The following is a 22603-nucleotide window of genomic DNA, read 5'->3' on the forward strand; positions in this document are numbered from 1 at the left end:
AATTAAAATGAATAAACCTGGGACTTCCCTGGCAGTCCAGTGGTTAAGACTTCACCTCCTAGTGCAGTAAGTGTGGGTTTGATCCTTGGTTGAGCGCTAAGACCTCACATGTGTAGTAGCCAAAAAACCAAAACATAAATAAACCAGAGCAATGTCGTAACAAATTCAAAAAAAGGCTTTACCAAAGGTTCACATAAAAAAATCTTTAAAAAAAATTAATATAAAAAAAATTAATAAAAACTGTCTTCTGTGAACTGTAAATGAAGAGATTGGTACACAAATCTGGATATTCTATTTAACATGAAGATGCAAATTTTGACCAACTCATTGACATTTTCAAAAGTTAGGGTTTAAGCACAAGAACTATAATGTTATTTCACCATTGAGATGGAGAAGGTAATTTTTTCTTTTTCAAAAATTGTACCAATGTATTTTAAAACATGATCTTTTATCTTTTGTAATATAATCCTTCATTAGTTTAAAATGTATTTACTGACATAATTATGCATGTGCAATTCAACAAAATAAACATTTACTGTTAGAAACATTCTGCATTTCCCTTCTGATCATTATCATCATCAGTTTCATTTCATAGTTATCACTGAAAATCCTTTTGCTATAGAGAGGAGGTAGGATGTTACAAAATGAATCAAAAGATAGAAAATATTTTCAAACAGCTAGAATTGGCCTTGAATTATATCCTGATACACTGAGCTTTATAATTGTTCCTTGAAGGCTGGTGCACAGAAAACATGCAGCCAGTGGGCACTTGTTGGTGGGATTAGTTCAAGGGTGGCCACAGATGCCAAGCAGCAGAGGCCAGCCATCAAAGCAGCCATAACTGATTGACTGACCCATTTTGTTATAGCCATGCTTTCTGGGAAAAAACTCACTCAGAAGGACAATGCAGATAGTGGAGTGCAGTTTATTACACCGGTGGGCCCAAGGCAGAGTCTCCTCTTAGCCAAGGACCCCGACCAGCATTTTTGAAAATCTTTTATACCCCATGTGTACTTGTCCAAACCCACCAGCCCAAATCCTTTGAGGCTTACATAAACTAAGGAAGGGTAGATACAATCACAATAACCCCATCATTCACGTGTTATGTGTTCAAACAGTTAATAATCAATAAGCCTGTGGTTACATTCCAACCAGTTAATAATTGATAAGCCTGTGGTTACATTCCGATAGATACTGTCCGGAGGCAGGGGTGATTAGTGTCTGTTTTCTCTTAACCTGGATGTGATCTTCAAGATTCCCCTGCCCAGAGGGGGTCTTATCCTTCCACTGTCATTCCCACAGGCACTAAGCACAGAGTTCAGAGTCCACTGGAGAGGTGGCCGCGCACGACCAGCACGGACAGGCCTGAGATGGAGTCCAGGCCCTATGAATTCCTTCTTCAATTTGCAGCTTTGCTGCACCACCTCAAGTCCTTGAATCCACTTGGCTTATCTTTGAAATAAACCCATTTCACATGCATTTCCCTAACTGCAGTTAAATTGAGCGGTTTTTCATGTTTATTGGACATCTAACAACCTTCTTCTGTAAATTCCTCATCACCTGGGATGGTGATGCTCAAGCTGTTTGGGTCAGGGACCCCTTTGAGAACATGATGAAGCTTTTGCATCCTTTTTTGAGAAAAATACACACACGTTAACTTGGTCAGACCTTCACATTCAACTTCAGGGGGCTCAGAAACCTCCTCTTTCTCATTTTACAGATATAGAAACTCAGGCCCAAGATCTCAGACTAATTGGGAGCAAATTCCATGCCCTGGGAGGCTCAGTTTTCTCCTCTGCAGAATGGGAAAACTCTCACTTACCCTAATAGGACTAATGCTAAGAATGGATTAATGTCTAAACATACTAGTCTAGAAGTTTCAAGATTACTGCAAGGGTACTGCAAGGGTTGACCTCGTTTTTTCTTTTCTTCTCCCCCACCCCCTGCCTTGGAGGGTTTTTTTTTTTTTTTTCTTCCCGTTTAGTATGAATTAGTCCCAATGTTTAAAAATGAGTGTTCTCACACTTAAAATAAATCCATCTTAGAAAACTGTAAACTGTAGCAGTACTGTCATGAGTGAGTGAGGGGCTGGGCTGGAGAAGCAGCATGCCCTTGCTCACAAAGCAATAGCACAGGTTGCGGTTTATCCTTTGCAAGAGGATTGGCATCACTCATTCACTTTACCTACCAGGCTGGGTGGTCCCTTGGACTGGGAACTCTTGCCCTGGGCATGTTCCCCTGCACATACCTTTGGTTAGGTTTCAGTCAAATTAGTCACACAAAGGTGATAAGGCTTGATACAGATTGAGGTGATGCTATCTTTCTCTGGGAAATTGTCATTCTAATGGGATTTAGCAGCAGGACTGTCCTAATCCTACCACTCCTTGGCCATGAAAAATTCCAGTAATGATGTGAGAACTTTCTTGCACTCTTGGCCAGGGACTAAAGCCCCTTCACATTCAGTTTGTTCCTCTCCACCACCACTTTCTGAGATGCTGAAAGCTGGATCAAGAGTTCAGTTTTGGAGAAATGTATTGGAGTTGAAGGGCTTCCCTCATAGCTCGGTCAGTAAAGAATTTGCCTGCAATGCAGGAGACCCGGAATCGATTCCTGGGTCGGAAAGATGCCTTAGAGAAGGAAATGGCAACCCATTCCAGTATTCTTGCTTAGAGAATCCCAGGGACAGGGGAGCCTGGTGGGCTGCCATCTATAGGGTTGCATAGAGTCGGACAGGACTGAAGCGACTTAGCAGCATCAGCCACAGCAAGTTTGAGAACTACTGTTCTTGAGTATCACTGCAAATCTGAAGAAGCCTCAAAGAACACTAGAATCCAGGGAGGTAAGAAGGATGCTTGAAAGGGGGTCAGAGGCAGAGGAAAATGGTGAAGGATGAGCAGCTCCGTGTGTAAATCTGTAAGCAGCTAGGATAGGGGATCCCAAGGAAGGCGAACCAGGCATTACTTTCTTGATGTAACAGAGGCCATTTTGGTATCCAAGAATTTTGGGATCTGAGCCTGACTTCAAAGCTTGCCCCTGAAAGGATTTCAGTAATTAGTGATCTTAAGGGAACAAAAGAACAAAAGAACTGTTATCAGGCAAAAGGGGTAACAAGAGCAAAGGAAATAAATTAGGTGTAAAGTTTCCCAGTTCTGTTTCAAAGATAAAAATTTGTTTGAAGCTTAACCACCCAGATCAACTGGACCTAAGAGATGATGTTGTTGATCTTTCCTGACCCTCCTCACTGTAATCAATTATCGCTTAGATTCTGTTGACCTTTGCCCTAACTTTGTGCTGATTCTCTTCTGCCCAAGCCTCTTCATGAATGTGCGTACACCACCCAAACCCCTTCAGTTCAGTTCAGTTCAGCCGCTGAGTCAAGTCTGACTCTTTGCGACCCCATGAACCGCAGCATGCCAGGCCTCCCTCTCCATCACCAACTCTTAGAGTCCACCCAAACCCATGTCCATCATGTCGGTGATGCCATCCAACCATCTCATCCTCTGTCGTCCCCTTCTCCTCCTGCCCTCAATCTTTCCCAGCATCAGGGTCTTTTCAAATGAGTCAGCTTTCAGCATCAGGTGGCCAAAGTATTAGAGTTTCAGCTTCAACGTCAGTTCCTACAATGAACAACCAGGACTGATCTACTTTAGGATGGACTGGTTGGATCTCCTTGCAATCCAAGGGACTCTCAAGACTCTTCTCCAATACCACAGTTCAAAAGCATCAATTCTGTGGTGCTCAGCTTTCTTTATAGTCCAACTCTCACATCCATACATGATTACTGGAAAAACCATAGTCCTGACGAGACAGAACTTTGTTGGCAAAGTATTGTCTGCATTTTAATATGCTGTCTAGTTTGGTCATAACTTTCCTTCCAAGAAGAAAGCGTCTTTTAATTTCATGGCTGCAATCACCATCCACACTTATTTTGGAGCCCAGAAAAATAAAGTCAGCCACTGTTTCCACTGTTTCCCCATCTATTTGCCATGAAGTGATGGGACTAGGCCATGATCTTAGTTTTCTGAATGTTGAGCTTTAAGCCAACTGTTTCACTCTCCTCTTTCACTTTCAACAAGAGGCTATTTAGTTCTTCATTTTCTGCCATAAGGGTGGTATCATCTGCATATTTGAGGTTATTGATATTCTTCCTGGCAATCTTGATTCCAGCTTGTGCTTCATCCAGCCCAGCGTTCCTCATGATGTATTCTGCATATAAGTTAAATAAGCAAGGCGACAATATACAGCCTTGACATACTCTTTTTCCTATTTGGAACCAGTCTTTTGTTCCATGTCCAGTTCTAACTACTTTTTCCTGGCCTGCATACAGGTTTCTCAAGAGGCAGGTCAGGTGGTCTGGGAGTCCCATCTCTTTCAGAATTTTCCACAGTTTATTGTGATCCACACAGTTGAAGGCTTTGGCATAGTCAATAAAGCAGAAATAGTTATTTTTATGGAACTCTTGCTTTTTCAATGATCCAGCAGATGTTGGCAATTTGATCTCTGGTTCCTCTGCCTTTTCTAAAACCAGCTTGAACATCTGGAAGTTCATGGTTCATGTATTGATGAAGCCTGGCTTGGAGAATTTTGAGCATTAGTTTACTAGTGTGTGAGATGAGTGCAATTGTGCAGTAGTTTGAGCATTCTTTGGCATTGCCTTTCTTTGGGATTGGAATGAAAACTGACGTTTTCCAGTCCTGTGGCCACTGCTGAGTCTTCCAAATTTGCTGGCATATTGGGTGCACCACTTTCACAGCATCATCTTTTAGGATTTGAAAGAGCTCAACTGGAATTCCATCACCTCTTCTAGCTTTGTTCTTAGTGATGCTCCCTAAGGCCCACTTGACTTCACATTCCAGGATGTCTGGCTCTAGGTGTGTGATCACACCATCATGATTATCTGGGTCGTGAAGATCTTTTTTGTACAGTTCTTCTGTGTATTCTTGTCACCTCTTCTTAATGTCTTCTGCTTCTGTCAGGTCCATACCATTTCTATCCTTTATTGAGCCCATCTTTGCATGAAATATTCCTTTGATATCTCTAATTTTCTTGAAGAGATCTCTAGTCTTTCCCATTCTATTGTCCTCCTCTATTTCTTTGCATTGATCGCTGAGGAAGACTTTGTTATCTCTCCTTACTATTCTTTGGAACTCTGCATTCAAATGGGTATATCTCTCCTTTTCTTCTTTGCTTTTCACTTCTTTTCTTTTTACAGCTATTTGTAAGCCCTCCTCAGACAACCATGTTGCTTTTTTGCATTTCTTTTTCTTGGGGGTGGTCTTGATCCCTATTTCCTGTACAATGTCACGAACCTGCGTCCATAGTTCATCAGGCACTCTGTCTATCAGATCTAGTCCCTTAAATCTATTTCTCACTTCCACTGTATAGTCATAAAGGATTTGATTTAGGTCATACCTGAATGGTCTAGTGGTTTTCCCCACTTTCTTCAATTTAAGTCTGAATTTGGCAATAAGGAGTTCATGATCTGAACCACAGTCTGCTCCTGGTCTTGTTTTTACTGACTGTATAGAGCTTCTCCATCTTTGGCTGCAAAGGATATAATTAATCTGATTTTGGTGTTGACCATCTGGTGATGTCCATGTGTAGAGTCTTCTCTTGTGTTGTTGGAAGAGGGTGTTTTCTATGACCAGTGCATTGTCTTGGCAGAACTCTTTAGCCTTTGCAGTGCTTCATTCTGTACTCCAAGGCCAAATTTGCCTGTTACTCCGGGTGTTTCTTGACTTCCTACTTTTGCATTCCAGTCCCCTGTAATGAAAAGGACATCTTTTATGGATAGTAGTTCTGAAGGTCTTGTAGGTCTTCATAGAACCGTTCAGCTTCTTCAGCGTTACTGGTCAGGGCATGGACTTGCATTACCGTGATATTGAATGGTTTGCCTTGGAAACAAACAGAGATCATTCTGTTGTTTTTGAGATTGCATTCAAGTACTGAATTTCAGGCTCTTTTGTTGACTATATGGGCTACTCCATTTCTTCTAAGGGATTCCTGCCTACAGTAGTAGATATAATGGTCATCTGAGTTAAATTCACCTATTCCAATCCATCTTAGTTTGCTGATTCCTAGAATGTCCATGTTCACTCTTGCCATCACTTGTTTCACCAATTCCAATTTGCCTTGATTCATGGACCTGACATTCCAGGTTCCTATGTGTGAAATGTGAAACCCAAACGACTCCATTTTAGTATAGCACCACCATTTTGAGTAAAACCCCCTCCCGAGGAGAGAAAACGAAATTTAAAGGAAAGAAACTCAACGAGCCAATCAGGGGAGGACAGGAAAGTCCCTCACCCCCCTTACTCTAACCCACCAATCAGTAGCCAACAAGACATCCTTAGTTGAAGAATTAACCAATCCCCTTAAGCTTCCCTTCCCGCTTCCCCTGCTATACAGTATAAAAATGATTCGCCGCTTTCACTGGGGGCTCCTTCTCCGTTGTGTGAAGAGAGTCCCTGCTCGAGCTTGTAATAAAGTTCCTCACTGTTTTTGCATCGATCCGCGGCTCCTGTGGTGTTTGGTGGGATTCCACGATCCGGGTACAACATTTTCGGGGCTAGTCCGGGATCCCCCGGACCCTCCAGGACCCACGCTTCGTAGGACGAATGGCCGGTAAGCAGTAGCAGCAGCTGCATCTGTATCTGTAAGGGGCCCCGCTCTGTAGCTGGACTTAAACCTAGGCGGAGGCACCGATACGGTCTCCAGCAGGGAGCAGGAAGAGACGTCTTCCAGCTCCCACTCAGTAGTCCCATATATATATATATATACATCTGATATACATCTGATGTACTCTGTACCGTTTGTTCTCGGAATTGCGCGCTCTGTTACTTGTCTGGTGTGTCGTCTTGTTTGTTCATTGTGTGACTGACTGACGATGGGACAGGCCCAATCTGGATGCTCTCCGCTTACCTTAATAACTGACCATTTCAAAGAAGTTAGAGCTCCAGCTCATAATCTGAGTGTAGAAATTAAAAAATCTCAGATGGTTATCTTTTGCAGTGCCGAATGGCCCAGCTTTAACGTAGGCTGGCCTCCTGAAGGGACTTTCGACTTAAGGACTGTCCAGAGAGCCCGAGAAATCATCCTCAGACCTCGAAGCAGACATCCAGACCATGTCCCATATATCCTGGCTTGGGAAGATTTAATAGTCAACCCAACCCCTTGGATCCAACCCTTTTTACCTCCACAGGCAGCAGCAGCCACGGAGATCCTAGTGGCTGAAGAAAAAAAGCCTCCGGTTGCCCCCTCTGCCCCTGTTTTACAGGAAGATTCGACTTTTCTTGATCTCCTTATCACGCCTCCACCATATTCTCTCCCTCCTCCTATTCAGCCCAAACCCCACTTCCTTGACCTTCTCCAGAAGTGGCTGGGGGAGGACCTGCAATGAACATCCGAAATCGTAGGGCCGCCTCCCCCGGGGGGCCTGCCGACTCTACTTCAGCAGCTATTCTTCCTCTCAGGGCTCTGGGTCCCCCTGATGCCGATGGAAATCAGCCCCTTCAATATTGGCCCTTTTCTACTAGTGATTTATACAACTGGAGGACCCAGAATGCCCCATTTTCAGAGAGACCTAAAGAGCTTATTAATTTGTTAGAAACTGTTCTGTTTACTCATCAACCTACGTGGGACAATTGTCAGCAGCTACTCCAGATATTATTCACCACAGAAGAAAGAGAAAGGATCCAGCTAGAGGCACGGAAACTGGTGCCAGGAGATAATGGGCAACCCACGGCTAACCCTGCGACGATTAACTCTCCCTTCCCTTTGTCTAGGCCACAGTGGGACTATAACACGGCGGAAGGTAAGGAGTGGCTCTGGGTCTACCGCCAGACTCTGTTGGGGGGTCTCAAAGCGGCCGCTCACAGGCCCACTAATTTGGCTAAGGTAGGCAATGTACAGCAAGGGAGAGAAGAGAGTCCTGCGGTGTTCCTGGAGAGACTGATGGACGCATTCCGTCAGTACACTTCCATGGACCCTGAGGCAGAGGATACTACTAGGTCAGCCTTAATGATGCATTTTATTAATCAGCCAGCCCCAGATATAAGGAAGAAGTTACAGAAGATAGATAGATTAGGTGAAAGATCTATTCAAGATCTGATGGCAGTAGCAGAGAAAGTTTATAATGACCAAGAGACACCTGAAGAGAAGCAGACTAGAGCTGCCGACCGGCAGACCCGAAATATGGCTCGCATTCTCCTGGCCGCCACCAGCGCCCAGCCGAATGAATGAGCGAAGAGACTGAGACAACTGGCAGAAAGTAAGCCGAAACCTAACCCCCAGGGAAAACCAAAGTTAGGACGGAACCAGTTTGCATATTGTAAAAAAGAAGGATATTGGGTTAAGGATTGCCCTAAAAAGTTCAAACAAGGAACCTACGTTTTGGCTCTGGGGGACCTGAGCAACTAGGGGAGACGGGGCCCAGAACCCCTCCCCGAGCCCAGGGTAACCTTAAAAGTGGAAGGGACCCCAATTGAGTTTTTAGTGGACACTGGGGCAGAACATTCTGTCCTGCTTGACCCATGGGGAAAACTCTCTTCAAAGACTTCATGGGTGCAGGGGGCCACTGGTATGAAAAAATATTCATGGACTACCCGAAGAAACCTAGATCTGAGCACGGGCCGGGTATCCCACTCTTTCATGGTCATACCAGACTGCCCCTACCCACTGCTTGGCCGAGACTTGCTAACCAAAATAGGAGCCCAGATCCATTTCTCACCTGAGGGGGTGAATGTTACGGACCTGGCCGGTAGGCCGGTACAAGTTCTAACCATGCAAATAGAAGATGAGTACAGATTACACCAAGGCCCCTTCGAAGTAGCCCCTGAGGCTGATATGCAACAGTGACTTAATGAATACCCACAAGCCTGGGCAGAAACCAGAGGTCCAGGCTTAGCCAAACATCGGCCCCCAATCTATATTGAATTAAAACCAGGAGCAGAAGCCGTCAGAGTCAAGCAATATCAGATGCCACAAGAGGCACAAAGGTGTATTCACCCTCACATACGCAGGCTGTTGGCTCGGGGCATCTTACGCCCATGCGAATCCAACTGGAATACCCCCCTTCTCCCAGTCAGAAAGCTGGGGTCCAATGAATACAGGCCAGTGCAGGATTTGAGACAAGTTAACCAACGGGTGATGGACATCCACCCCACAGTACCAAACCCCTATACTCTTTTGAGCTCTTTAAACCCCAATCACCAGTGGTATATGGTACTGGACTTAAAAGATGCTTTTTTTAGCCTCCCCCTGGCACCCAAAAGCCAGAATATTTTCGCCTTCGAATGGTCAGATCAAGAGGAAGGCATTCATGGGCAACTAACTTGGACGAGACTACCACAAGGATTCAAGAACTCGCCCACGATCTTCGATGAAGCATTACATGAGGACCTGGGTGAGTACTGTATCCAACACCCACGGGTTACCTTGCTACAGTATGTGGACGACCTTTTGTTGGCTACAGAATCCCAACAAACCTGTCTGGAAGCAACCAGAGACTTGTTGTATACTTTAGGTGAGCTGGGATATCGGGCCTCCGCAAAGAAAGCACAAATTGGCAGACAAGAGGTTCATTACCTGGGATACATATTAAAAGAAGGACAGCGGTGGCTGTCCAAAGCTAGAAAAGAGACTGTGTTAAAGATCCCTAAGGCCCAGAGTCAACGCGGAATTAGAGAATTTCTGGGGTCCGCTGGATTCTGTAGATTATGGATCCCAGGTTTTGCTGAAATGGCAAAACCACTATACCAGGCAACAAAAGAGACTATACCATTTGCCTGGACAGAGAAATGGATAAAGCCTTCCAGGACATTAAGGCAGCCCTCCTGTCAGCCCCTGCCCTAGGTCTACCTGACGTCACTAAGCCCTTCCTTCTCTATGTAGATGAGAACAGAGAGGTAGCCAAAGGGGTGTTACTCCAGAAACTGGGACAAGACCAGTGGCATATCTTTCAAAAAAACTGGACCCAGTGGCTAGTGGATGGTCCCCCTGCTTGCGTATGGTGGCTGCTGTGGCCTTGTTAGAAAAGACGCTGGCAAATTAACCCTGGGACAAGAACTGCAAATAACAACCCCACATGCCATAGAGGGTATATTGAGACAACCTCCAGATAGATGGATCAGTAACGCTAGACTGACCCATTACCAGGGACTACTACTAAACCCTACGAAGATCATTTTTCAGCTGCCGACTACCTTGAACCCAGCCTCACTCCTGCCGGATCCAGACCTGGACGCTCCACTACATGACTGTGCTGACATCCTGATTCAGGGGCGAAAAAAATGCAGGATCTCGTCAGAACTGCAGATTGTCATCAAAGACTACTGGGCGAAAATAGAGAAAATTGCCTCAGACTGTAAGGCTTGCCTGCTAACAAACCCAACAAAGACTTCAGGAGCAACTAAAGGAGCCAGAGAAAGGGGAACACGCCCTGGAGCCTACTGGGAAGTAGACTTTACTGAGGTAAAACAGGGACAATATGGATATAGATACCTGCTAGTCTTCATTGATACTTTTTCTGGATGGGTAGAGGCCTACCCAACAAAACAGAAGACAGCCCAGGTAGTAACAAAAAAAAATCTTAGAAGAGATCCTGCCACGGTTCGGATTCCCTGCACAGGTAGGTTCCGATAACGGTCCCACCTTTGTCTCCAAGGTAAGTCAGGGACTGGCGGCGGTTCTGGGGACAAATTGGAAATTACATTGTACCTATCAACCCCAGAGTTCAGGGCAAGTAGAAAGAATGAACAGAATTTTAAAAGAGACCTTGACCAAATTAACCCTAGAGACTGGCGGGGACTGGGTGGCTCTCCTCCCCTTTGCCTTGTTCCGGGTGCGGAACTCACCTTACATGTTGGGGTTAACCCCCTTTGAAATTATGTTCGGGAGACCTCCCCCTATTGTACCTAGTTTAAAGACTGACTTAATAGCTGACTTACCTGTTGATGCTCTATTTTCCTCCCTTCGACTCCTCCAACGGGTGCACAAGGACATTTGGAAATGGCTAGAAGCCCTATACCTCACCAAGCCACCGCCTGAACCGCATCGTTTTCGGCCAGGAGATTGGGTCTATGTGCGGAGACACCACTCAAGCACCCTCGAACTATGCTGGAAAGGACCCTACTCTGTCATCCTAGTCACACCAACGGCCCTCAAGGTAGATGGTATCTCAACATGGGTCCACTTCTCGCATGTGGGGCCTGCTGATCCTTTCACAGACCTCCACGAGGTTCTGCCACAATGGAGAGTCTCCAAACATCCGGACAATCCACTCGAGCTAAAACTCCGGAAACGCCCCAAATAAGCATCTCCCTCTTAAGGTACTTTTTACTCTGGGCAGCCTTCCAGGGGATTACCTCAGCCAATCCTCATCATCCGGTTAACATGACCTGGATGGTCTACAACCCTGAGACTGGAGAAATACTTAATTTGAGTTCCAGCGTAGCCCCCAAAGGGACATGGTGGCCCGTATTGACCTTTGATTTGTGCGTCCTGGCGGCCGAAAATAACGGCTTCCATGGTCCCAGCCAACTGACCAACTTTTTTGCTCATGGCTCCTACGGCTTATTCACCTGTAACTGTGAGGGTAAGGGCCCACAGTATTTAGAACAAGTGCCTGTCTATGTCTGCCCAGGGGGAGGAAGGGATCGGAACCAAATTGAAAAATGTGAGGGAGTTGACTCTTTTTATTGCGCCGCTTGGGAATGCAAAACCTCAGGAACGATCCCTTGGCCCATCAATCCTGGCAACGACCTTATTCAGATAAAATTACCCCAGAATACCCCAAAATGCAGGTCTCGGGGAATATCGTCTAAACCTGGACAATGTTTTCCATTACAGATTAAGTTCACAGATAAAGGGAAAAAGTTTACCAGGTGGAATGTAGGCCGAGCTTGGGGCCTACGTCTTTATAAGACTGGGTTTGACAATGGAGTCCGATTTGAACTTAAATGAAAGATGGGACCACTCTACTTGACCCCCAAGGTAGCTTTGGGACCAAACCAGGTGATAGCCCCCAAACCTTCCTCCCAGGTGGTAACCCCAAAACCTCCCTCCCAGAACCAAAGTCGGGATACTGGGCCTACTCCACACACTCCTCCCATAGCCGACATGTCTCCACCTACAGACCCCCTTATAAAGATGATCTCTTCAGCATATCTTACCCTTCATGCCTCTCATCCGGACTTAACAAATGGTTGCTGGCTCTGCTATGATATAAGGCCTCCTTAATATGAGGCAGTTGCTTTTTCTTCAGGATTCAATGTGGCTGCCTGTAGCCTGTAGATGGCATCTCAGCCTGTAGATGGCAGCAACAACCTGGTACGGGCCTCCTGACAGTAGGCTCCATTACGGGTATAGGCACCTGCATAGGGGCCATTCCTGAGACTTATCAACACCTATGCAATCACACAGTCCCTATGACCAATCTCATTAATTCCACCCACCAGTGGATCATCCCACCAGAAAATGGATGGTGGGCTTGCTCTGCTGGACTAACCCCATGTGCCCATCAGGAGGCACTAAAAACCTCTCAAGATTTCTGTGTCCTAGTCCATCTAATCCCCGGGCTAAACTATTATTCAGAAGAAGAACTGCAACCAAGGTTAGAGACACCAGATCAGTATAGGGTAAAAAGAGAACCAGTCACTGCCCTAACTTTAGCTGTCCTGTTGGGATTGGGGGCTATAGGAACTGGAAGTGGAATTGCAGCCTTAACACTCCAAAATAAGCAGTATAACCAACTGAGGGCTGCCATAGATGAAGATATTGAACAGCTTGAAAAATCCATTTCCCACCTCCAAGAATCCTTAAGTTCTCTGGCTGAGGTAGTGTTACAAAATAGAAGAGGTTTAGATTTACTATTCTTACAACAAGGAGGACTATGTGCAGCCCTAGGAGAAGAATGCTGTTTTTATATTGACCATTCAGGAGTAGTACAGAAATCTCTACAGAAAGTTAGAGAAGGCCTAAGTAGGTGAAAGCAAGAGAGAGAAAATGAACAATCATGGTTCGAGTCTTGGTTTAATACTTCCCCTTGGTTGACCACCCTGATTTCTTCTCTATTAGGACCCCTCATTCTACTGTTATTAATCTTAGCAGTAGGTCCCTGTATATTAAATAGAATTATGTCCTTTGTAAAAGATAGATTTAATACCATCCACCTAATGTTACTCAGATCTCAATATTCGACTGTCTCCACAGATGATATAGTTGACTCTGTAGAAGACCCATGATTGGGCCTTTCATAGGAACTAGAAGAGGGGGAAATGTGAAATGTGAAACCCAAACGACTCCATTTTAGGATAGCACCACCATTTTGAGTAAAACTCCCTCCCGAGGAGAGAAAACAAAATTTAAAGAGAAAGAAACTCAATGAGCCAATCAGGGGAGGACAGGAAAGTCCCTCCCTTACTCTAACCCACCAATCAGTAGCTAACAAGACATCCTTAGTTGAGGAATTAACCAATCCCTTCCTGCTTCCCCTGCTATACAGTATAAAAATGATTCGCCGCTTTCACTGGGGGCTCCTTTGCCGTTGTGTGAACAGAGTCCCTGCTTGAACTTGTAATAAAGTTCCTCACTGTTTTTGCATCGATCTGCGGCTCCTGTGGTGTTTGGTGGGATTCCGAGATCCGGGTACAACACTACGCAATATTGCTCTTTACAGCATCGAATCATGCTTCTATCACCAGTCCCATCCAGAACTGGGTGTTGTTTTTGCTTTGGCTCCATCCCTTCATTCTTTCTGCAGTTATTTCTCCACTGATCTTTGGTAGTGTATTGGGCACCTACTGACCTGGGGAGTTCATCTTTCAACATCCTATCTTTTTGCCTTTTCATACTGTTCATAGGGTTCTCAAGGCAAGAATACTGAAGTGGTTTGCCATTCCCTTCTCCAGGGAACACATTCTGTCAGACCTCTCAACCATGACCTGTCTGTTTTGGGTGGCCCCACACGGCATGGCTCAGTTTCACTGAGTTAGAGAAAGCTGTGGTCCATGTGATCAGATTGGCTAGTTGTCTGTGATTGTGGTTTCAGTCTGCCTGCCCTCTGATGCCCCCTCTCAGTGCCTACCGTCTTACTTGGGTTTCTCTTACCTTGGACATGGGGTATCTCTTCACGGCCACTCCACCAAAGCACAGCTGCTGCTCCATACCTTGGAAGTGGGGTAGCTCCTCATGGCCGCTGCCCCACCCTTCAAAGCCCTTCATAAATATGCAAATACCTTTAGCTTAAAACTTCCCTAAGTTTGCTGTTCAGGGTGACACTACTTTGGGAAAGATTTCAGGTGATCTCTTTACTTGCTACAAATAATACATCCTTCTTTCTTCTGCTGTTTGGCCTGGCTGTGTCTTTTGGCTCAACACTCACCAAGAGGTGAACTCAGTTTGGGGGTAATAAATCCACAGATTACAGCATTTCTCCAAGTATAACTCCCCAACTGAATGGGGAGTTAGCCTCTTCCAAACACAAGTCCATGTGCCTAATGCTCAGTGAGGCCAAACAAACCAAAACACCAGAGGTTTGAACAGAACAAGGTTTATTGCAGGGCCACACAAGGATGTGTGACTCATGTCCCCCCAAACCCCAAAGTCCTTGAAGGGTTTCAGCAAGGCCTTTTCAAGGCCAAGTGAGAAAGCAGGGTTCTAGGGTATGTGATCAGCTCCTGCATGATTCTTTGATTGGTTGACTTTGAGATAACAGAGCAGTTAACATTATCAATCCATAGGTGCCGGTAGGTCTGGAGCCTCCATTAATATTTATTTTTATTTATTTTATTTGTTTGGCTGTACTAGGTCTAAGTTGTGACATGTGGGATATTTTAGTTGTGGCATGTGAAATCTGGTTCTCTGACCAGGGATCAAAGCCAGATCCCCTGCATTGGGAGCACAGAGTCTTGGCCAATGGACCATCAGGGAAGTCCCCACTAATTTTTTCCTTTTGTTAGGGAAAGCACACTGACTGAAGCCTCCCACCCTGACCAGGTGCCATAGTAATCATTTGTGTGAGTTATTTTATGACAGGAGGTCCTGGTAAGGAACATGGAACTAACAAGCCACCACCAATCGAAGAGTTTGGGAAAGGTCAACAGGAGACGCCATGTGCCCTTCCACCTCCCAGAATCTCTCTCATTGATATCAATCTTGGCCGAGCAATGTGTACACCACCAGGAAGGACCTTGAGTCATAATGACTGGCCAAAGATAACCCAAAAACTAATCCCATCACCATAAAACCCAAGACTTCAAGCCATGCAGCAGAGCAGCCCTCCTGAGTTCCCTTACCCTACTGCTTTCTGCCCAGGAGCCCCTTTCCCAATAAAGGGGTACTTTGTCAGCATGCATGTCTCCTTGGACAATTCATTTCTGAGTGTTAGGTAAGAGCCTACTTTCAGGCCTGGGAAAGAAATCCCCCTTCCTGCAGCACTTTTGGTGGTGGTTTTTAGGATCTGTAAAACTCAGGATATATGCATGAGATACTGTTATCTGGGCACTTTGGAAAAGAGCTATGGCACAGGATGTGGCAAAGGGGTGTGTTCAGGGAAGGCCCTGAAGGGTCCTGCTTGGTTACAAGCCTTGTTCCACCGGTATTGGAGACAATTGTAGTTAAATTTTATCACCACCTGAAATTTCTCATGACTCAATGTGTTCCCAAAACCATGTTTGATCTGGTCCTCTTCCATCCCAGAGATGAACAGTGACCTGTTTGTGATTGGTTTTCAAGTATCTCCTGCATAGAGACATGAGCCTCCCCACCTTCTTTCCTCATTTACATGCAGAGTATCTTTTAATGAAGATGATTCAGGTTTCCAGCATTTGGCCTCCTCCCTCCCCTCCCCTCTGCTTCCCCACACTGTAAGCTGCAATGCTAAATAACACCCAAAGGGAGCACATTAAATGCACAGAGAAGTAATGACATGAAGGCAGCAGAAGTCCCAACCAATCTCATTTTGCTTGTAATTGACACATTATACAATCTTAAAAAACAAAACTGCAGATATCTAACTGCCTTTATAGCCAAACACTGATGAGTCCAGACTCCTGAGACCCTTCAATATATTCCAAAGCCATATCACCTAAATCTAGGACTGCAATAGAACTCAATAGTGCTAGAATATAATCAGAAAAAAATTTGGCTTCTGAAAGAGCAATGTTAAGAGAGAGGAGCCTGTCTTAATCTGTAGGAAATACATTGAATCACTTGGTTCGGAATTTCTGCAGGATTGCAGCCTGGGCTTTTGGTGCCCTAAAGGCTGCTTACTGGGAAGGCTTGTGACTTTGCTTGAGCATTTCTGTCTGGAGGAGGGAGCCATGTGCAGAGCAGCTGCAAGTGTCAGGAGACAACGTCCACAGAAGCAACACTCAACTCAAGTAACAGATGGGGACTCAGTCAATAAATACCCACCACGTTTTCACCTCTTGGTTGGGACAGCTCTGAAGGCAGTCTTCTTCTCTTCCTCAGGATAGCCAGTAGACGCGATCTCCAGTTGTTATGGAATCAGATCCCACAGATTCTCTTGCTCCTCGCTCTTTACAAAATCAATACTTACAGATGATAGTAGAGAGGAAAGTTACCTTTAATCAGAAACCTGGCTATCTGGGGAGATGGTGGACACAGGGTCCACCAAAACCATCTCTGAAGATTCTGCTCAGCCATGAAAGCTTCTAAAGAGAGACTAGGAAGTAATCTCAGTTACTCATTGAGATGGAGGGAGAGACATCACCATCCCCCACTGGTACAGGCTTAATGACTTCTCCTGATCTTTCCTCAGATGTTATTTCACTCACTTTCTTCATGAGAATATTGACAGGGAAGCTGAGGAAGAGATCTTGTCATCTGTTAATTACTTATTCTTTCTACTTTTTTGATCTACAGAAAGAGCCAATAAGTTAGGCAAAGTATTGTGTGATCAAAATATTTGAAAAGTATGCTAGAGCCAGAGTTGAGTAGATGGGGGTGTCTGACTTAAGATTAGCGAAGAGAAAAGGGGCCTCCTACAGAGAACTCTTTCCTATAGAGTTTTTTTTCCTTTTTCTGCCAAAAGTTGCTTACAAATCCCCACTTCTCAGAAAATCATTTTGTTTCTATGGAAAAATGGGTGAAAATCTTTTCTGTAACTTCATGCTGACATAGATTACCATATTCTTAGACTGGAAAATGTCAATGTGAAAGTGAAAGCCGATTCTTTGCCACCCCATGGACTGTAAAGTCCATGAAATTCTCCAGACAAGAGTACTGGGGTGGATAGCCTTTCCCTTTTTCAGGGGATCTTCCCAACCCAGGGATCGAACCCAGGTCTCCTGTACTGCAGACAAATTCTTTACCAGCTGAGCCACCAGGGAAGCCCAAGAATACTGGAATGTGTAGTCTATCTCTTCTCCAGTGGATCTTCCTAATCCAGGAATTGAACCAGGGTTTCCTGCACTGCAGCTGGATTCTTTACCAGCTGAGCTACCGCCTGCAGCATCTCTTTGCTGACAGTTGCCCACTTACATATACAGGCAGAAGAGGCTACATTATTTTGGTGCCCACAAAGATATAGATTATTATGAGTAACAGTGTTAACCCCATTCTCCTAAGGCTAGTTCTTGGAATTGTACTAGCCATGGATTCTGTACTTCTCAAGATGGAGCAGCTTAAGTCATAGCTATAGTCTGGTCATCATGCAGTTAGCTTTTCCCCTCTGGTGGGCAGTTACAGGATCTGTAAGACAACACAGGAATATTCATCAGACCCTTAGTCTGTGACTCTAACGTCCTAATTACTAGCTGGTTGAACCTGCTCTTTTGTGACTTTTTTTATTTTTATTTGTTTTTATTTTACTTTTTTCCATTTACTTTTATTTGTTGGAGGCTAATTACTTTACAATATTGTAGTGGTTTTTGCCATACATTGACATGAATCAGCCATGGATTTACATGTGTTCCCTATCCCGATCCCCCCTCCCGCCTCCCTCTCCATCCATCCCTCTGGGTCTTCCCAGTGCACCAGCCCTGAGTACCCGTCTCATGCATCCAACCTGGGCTGGTGATCTGTTTCACCCTTAATAGTATACTTTTTCAATGCTGTTCTCTCTGAACATCCCACCCTCACCTTCTCCCACAAAGTCTAAAAGTCTGTTCTGTACATCTGTGTCTCTTTTTCTGTCTTGCATATAGGGTTATCATTACCATCTTTCTAAATTCCATATATATGTGTTAGTATACAGTATTGGTCTTTATCTTTCTGGCTTACTTCACTCTGTATAACGGGCTCCAGTTTCATCCATCTCATTAGAACTGATTCAAATGAATTCTTTTTAATGGCTGAGTAATATTCCATTGTGTATATGTACCACAGCTTTCTTATCCATTCATCTGCTGATGGGCATCTAGGTTGCTTCCATATCCTGGCTATTATAAACAGTACTGTGATGAACATTGGGGTTCACGTGTCTCTTTCAGATCTGGTTTCCTCAGTGTGTATGCCCAGGAGTGGGATTGCTGGGTCATATGGCAGTTCTATTTCCAGGTTTTTAAGGAATCTCCACACTGTTCTCCATAGTGGCTGTACTAATTTGCATTCCCACCAACAGTGTAAGAGGGTTCCCTTTTCTCCATACCCTCTCCAGCATTTATTGCTCTTAGACTTTTGGATAGCAGCCTTTCTGACTGGCATGAGATGGTACCTCATTGTGGTTTTGATTTCTCTGATAATGAGTGATGTTGAGCATCTTTTCATGTGTTTGTTAGCCATCTGTATGTCTTCTTTGGAGAAATGTCTGTTTAGATCTTTGGCCCATTTTTTGATTGGGTCATTTATTTTTCTGGAATTGAGCTGCAGGAGTTGCTTGTATATTTTTGAGATTAATCCTTTGTCTGTTGCTTCATTTGTTATTACTTTCTCCCATTCTGAAGGCTGTCTTTTCACCTTGCTTATAGTTTCCTTTGTTGTGCAAAAGCTTTTAAGTTTCATTAGGTCCCATTTGTTTATTTTTGCTTTTATTTCCAATATTCTGGGAGGTGCGTCATAGAGGATCCTGCTGTGATTTATGTCGGAGAGTGTTTTGCCTATGTTCTCCTCTAGGAGTATTATAGTTTCTGGTCTTACATTTAGATCTCTTAACACACAGAAATCCCTTGCATTCCTATACACTAACAATGAGAAAACAGAAAGAGAAATTAAGGAAACAACACCATTCACCATTGCAACAAAAAGAATAAAATACTTTGGAGTGTATCGACCTAAAGAAACAAAAGACCTATACATAGAAAACTATAAAACACTGATGAAAGAAATCAAAGAGGACACAAATAGATGGAGAAATACACCGTGTCCATGGATTGGAAGAATCAATATTGTGAAAATGAGTATACTACCCAAAGCAATCTATAGATTCAATGCAATCCCTATCAAGCTACCAACGGTATTTTTCACAGAACTAGAACAAATAATTTCACAATTTGTATGGAAATACAAAAAACCTCGAATAGCCAAAGTAATCTTGAGAAAGAAGAATGGAACTGGAGGAATCAACCTGCCTGACTTCAGGCTCTACTACAAAGCCACAGTCATCAAGACAGTATGGTACTGCACAAAGACAGAAATATAGATCAATGGAACAAAATAGAAAGCCCAGAGATAAATCCACGAACCTTTGGACACCTTTGACAAAGGAGGCAAGGATATACAATGGAAGACACCCTCTTTAACAAGTGGTGCTGGGAAAACTGGTCAACCACTTGTAAAAGAATGAAACTAGAACACTTTCTAACACCATGCACAAAAATAAACTCAAAATGGATTAAAGATCTAAATGTAAGACCAGAAACTATAAAACTCTTTTGTGACTTAAAGAGGCATGGGAGACTTCAGCTTTTCGAGAAACATGGAGAGGTCTTTGTACTTTGGGGGATGGGGTGTGGGGTTCTGTTTTGGATCCACAGTTATTACCATGGGAACTGGCTTCATGACATACCCTCTGTCACACTGCTGTCTTACTCCTTTGCTGGAGTTTTCTCAGATCATTTCTCAAACTACTGATCCCTGAATCCCTGTCTTGGGCTCTACTCCTGGGGAAAGCCAAATGAGAAATACTTTAGGTGGGATACCCAATAAAGGAAAGGGACAACAGCTTTTACTCTTAACATCAGAAAGTAAGCCATTATATGCAGGTAAATGATATTAATGAATTTAATCACCCATTTGTCACCAAACATTAATTAGGTACCTACTGTCTTCCTGAAGTCAAGGATAGATATAGAGAGGTTGAAATATGATTGTAAGAGGCCTGGGATACCAACCTAATGCATTTGAACCTTCTTGCATCAAGAGGAGGCAACTATTGAAGAGTTTTAAACATGGGGGTCATATAGCCCAAGCTAGACAATGGAAAGCTTAATCTGGCTCCATGGTATGGACTGGAGCTTAAGATTGGGCAAAGGAGACACATTAAAAAACCGCTGGAATATTTTCAATGCATGTGTGATGCAGAAACCTGGCCTCTGTGCAACCAGCATCAAATTGAATCTCAAAGATACAGTTTTGGATGACGTAGAAATGAATAGTTTTATTGTTTTGCCAGGCAAAGGGGGCTGCAGCAGGCTAATGCCCTCAAAACTGTGTGTCCCAACCGGGGGTGGAATAAGCGGATTGTGAGGAGTCTTGTAGTAAGAGGGAGAGGGGCTGATAAGGATCAGGGTGCATGCAGGGCCTTCACTCCTTCAATCTAGAGATCATCTGGCATCAGGTGGTCTTGTGAAGGGTTCAATGGTTCTCAAGGTTATTGAATGGTGACCTTGTCTCTGGAATAAAGAATATTTCACCAAGTAGTTAGCATCTTCCATTTTGGTGAGGGTTTTAGTTCTGCTCAAAGATATTGTTATGTATACCCCTTGAGGAGGAACCAGGACCCTGCCCCAAGCTCACACTATTTTTAAACTTTTCTTACTCCTCCTCCTTTGCTTCTGCATCTGCTCTCTTCCCTGTTTGTAACTCAGGGAAGTTCAAGGAGGCTGAATGAAACCTATTTCCTACAAACAAGAAATGGGACACAGAAAGGATTTGTATCCAGGAGAACCACAGGATCTGCTTCATTTCAACATGAGCTACTATGCTCATTTTAATTGTTTAAAAAGCTCTATTCTCTCTGCCTAGGATTGTGAGTAGATGTGTTTATAGGAAAATTAAATCATAAGTCATATTTTGAGTAGAGAGAATAGAGCTTCCATGTAGAGCTCTGCAGCAGCCCCCAGAACCTGCGCATGTAGGATCTTACAAGTCTTTGCTATTCACACAGACCTAGGAAGGAACAAGAACTCCAGCAAGTTTTAGGACTGGTCCCACATGCTGAATATGCTTCCAGGTGGTAGCTTAAATAGCAGTGAGCAAGGAGTGTTGAAAGGAGAGACTTGGGAACTGGTCATTTGAAGAGACAGGTCAAAGATCCTTAGCCATTTTCCAGCAATTTCACAACCTCTACTGAAGGAAGTCAGTGTATATTTGCAACCTGATCTGTGCTTGGGAAAAAGAAACGAGTGATAAACCGTCAAAGGAATTGTGGTTTGAATTCTCTCTGGATGTACATTTATTTCTTTTATCTGGGATGCATCTGTACACACCTTGTTGTGAAACAGCATAATTAACCACTGGGTTTCAGAGAGAGAGAGGTGATCATCTGCACTTTTTTCCAGCTCATTTTCAGCCCAAATTTTAGCTTGAAAATGCTTTTTCTTCTCCCTTTGGCAGCAGCTTTCAAAAGTGGATTTTGCTGGAAGCTTTCTATTTTCATCACTCTGATTGCTTTATTTATGTTGCAAATCACTGATTTTGTGTTTGAGAAATTGCCATGTTTGGGGCAGCAAAGCTTTTAGTTAATGGATTGATGAGTTTTAAATTTGTTTATAATTTTTTTTTTAAATACAGACTCTTAAAGTTCCACTCATCATGCCTTACATTCAGGATAGTAATAAACAGTAACCTCTTGCCATTGACTTCAACACTTGGTATTGGAACTGTGTAACTCAGGTGGGACTTGAACCTAACCAAAGTCCAGCTTGAAACTTGAAACTCATGCTGTTTTAATTTGATCACTTGCCTGGTGTCTGGATTTGCTGAGGCTCAGGTGCTTTGTGAAAAGAAATAGAGGAAAACAATAGAATGGGAAAGACTAGAGATCTCTTCAAGAAAATTAGAGATACCAAGGGAACATTTCACGCAAAGATGGGCTCAATAAAGGACAGAAATGGTATGGACCTAACAGAAACAGAAGATATTAAGAAGAGGTGGCAAGAATACACAGAAGAGCTATACAAAAAAGATCTTCGTGACCCAGATAATCACAATGGTGTGATCACTCACCTAGAGCTAGACATCCTGGAATGTGAAGTCAAGTGGGCCTTAGGAAGCATCACTACGAACAAAGTTAGTGGAGGTGATGGAATTCCAGTTGAGCTCTTTCAAATCCTAAAAGATGATGCTGTGAAAGTACTGCACTCAATATGCCAGCAAATTTGTAAAACTCAGCAGTGGCCACAGGACTGGAAAAGGTCAGTTTTTATTTCAATCCCAAAGAAGGGCAATGCCAAAGAATGCTCAAACTACTGTACAATTGCAC

At 43.9% G+C, this 22603-nt stretch overlaps 1 protein-coding gene across 1 annotated transcript; it reads left to right on the top strand.

Annotated features, from left to right (window-relative positions):
• The first annotated feature begins 7395 nt into the window (after window positions 1–7395).
• Window positions 7396–11311, top strand: LOC122675242. Its single transcript, XM_043873666.1, is given in 5 exon segments — window positions 7396–9790; window positions 9793–9936; window positions 9939–10028; window positions 10031–10578; window positions 10580–11311. Coding segments are annotated over 5 exon segments (3909 nt in total).
• The last annotated feature ends 11292 nt before the right edge of the window (window positions 11312–22603 follow it).

Source organism: Cervus elaphus, chromosome 19, assembly GCF_910594005.1.
Source record: "Cervus elaphus chromosome 19, mCerEla1.1, whole genome shotgun sequence".
NCBI lineage: Eukaryota > Metazoa > Chordata > Mammalia > Artiodactyla > Cervidae > Cervus > Cervus elaphus.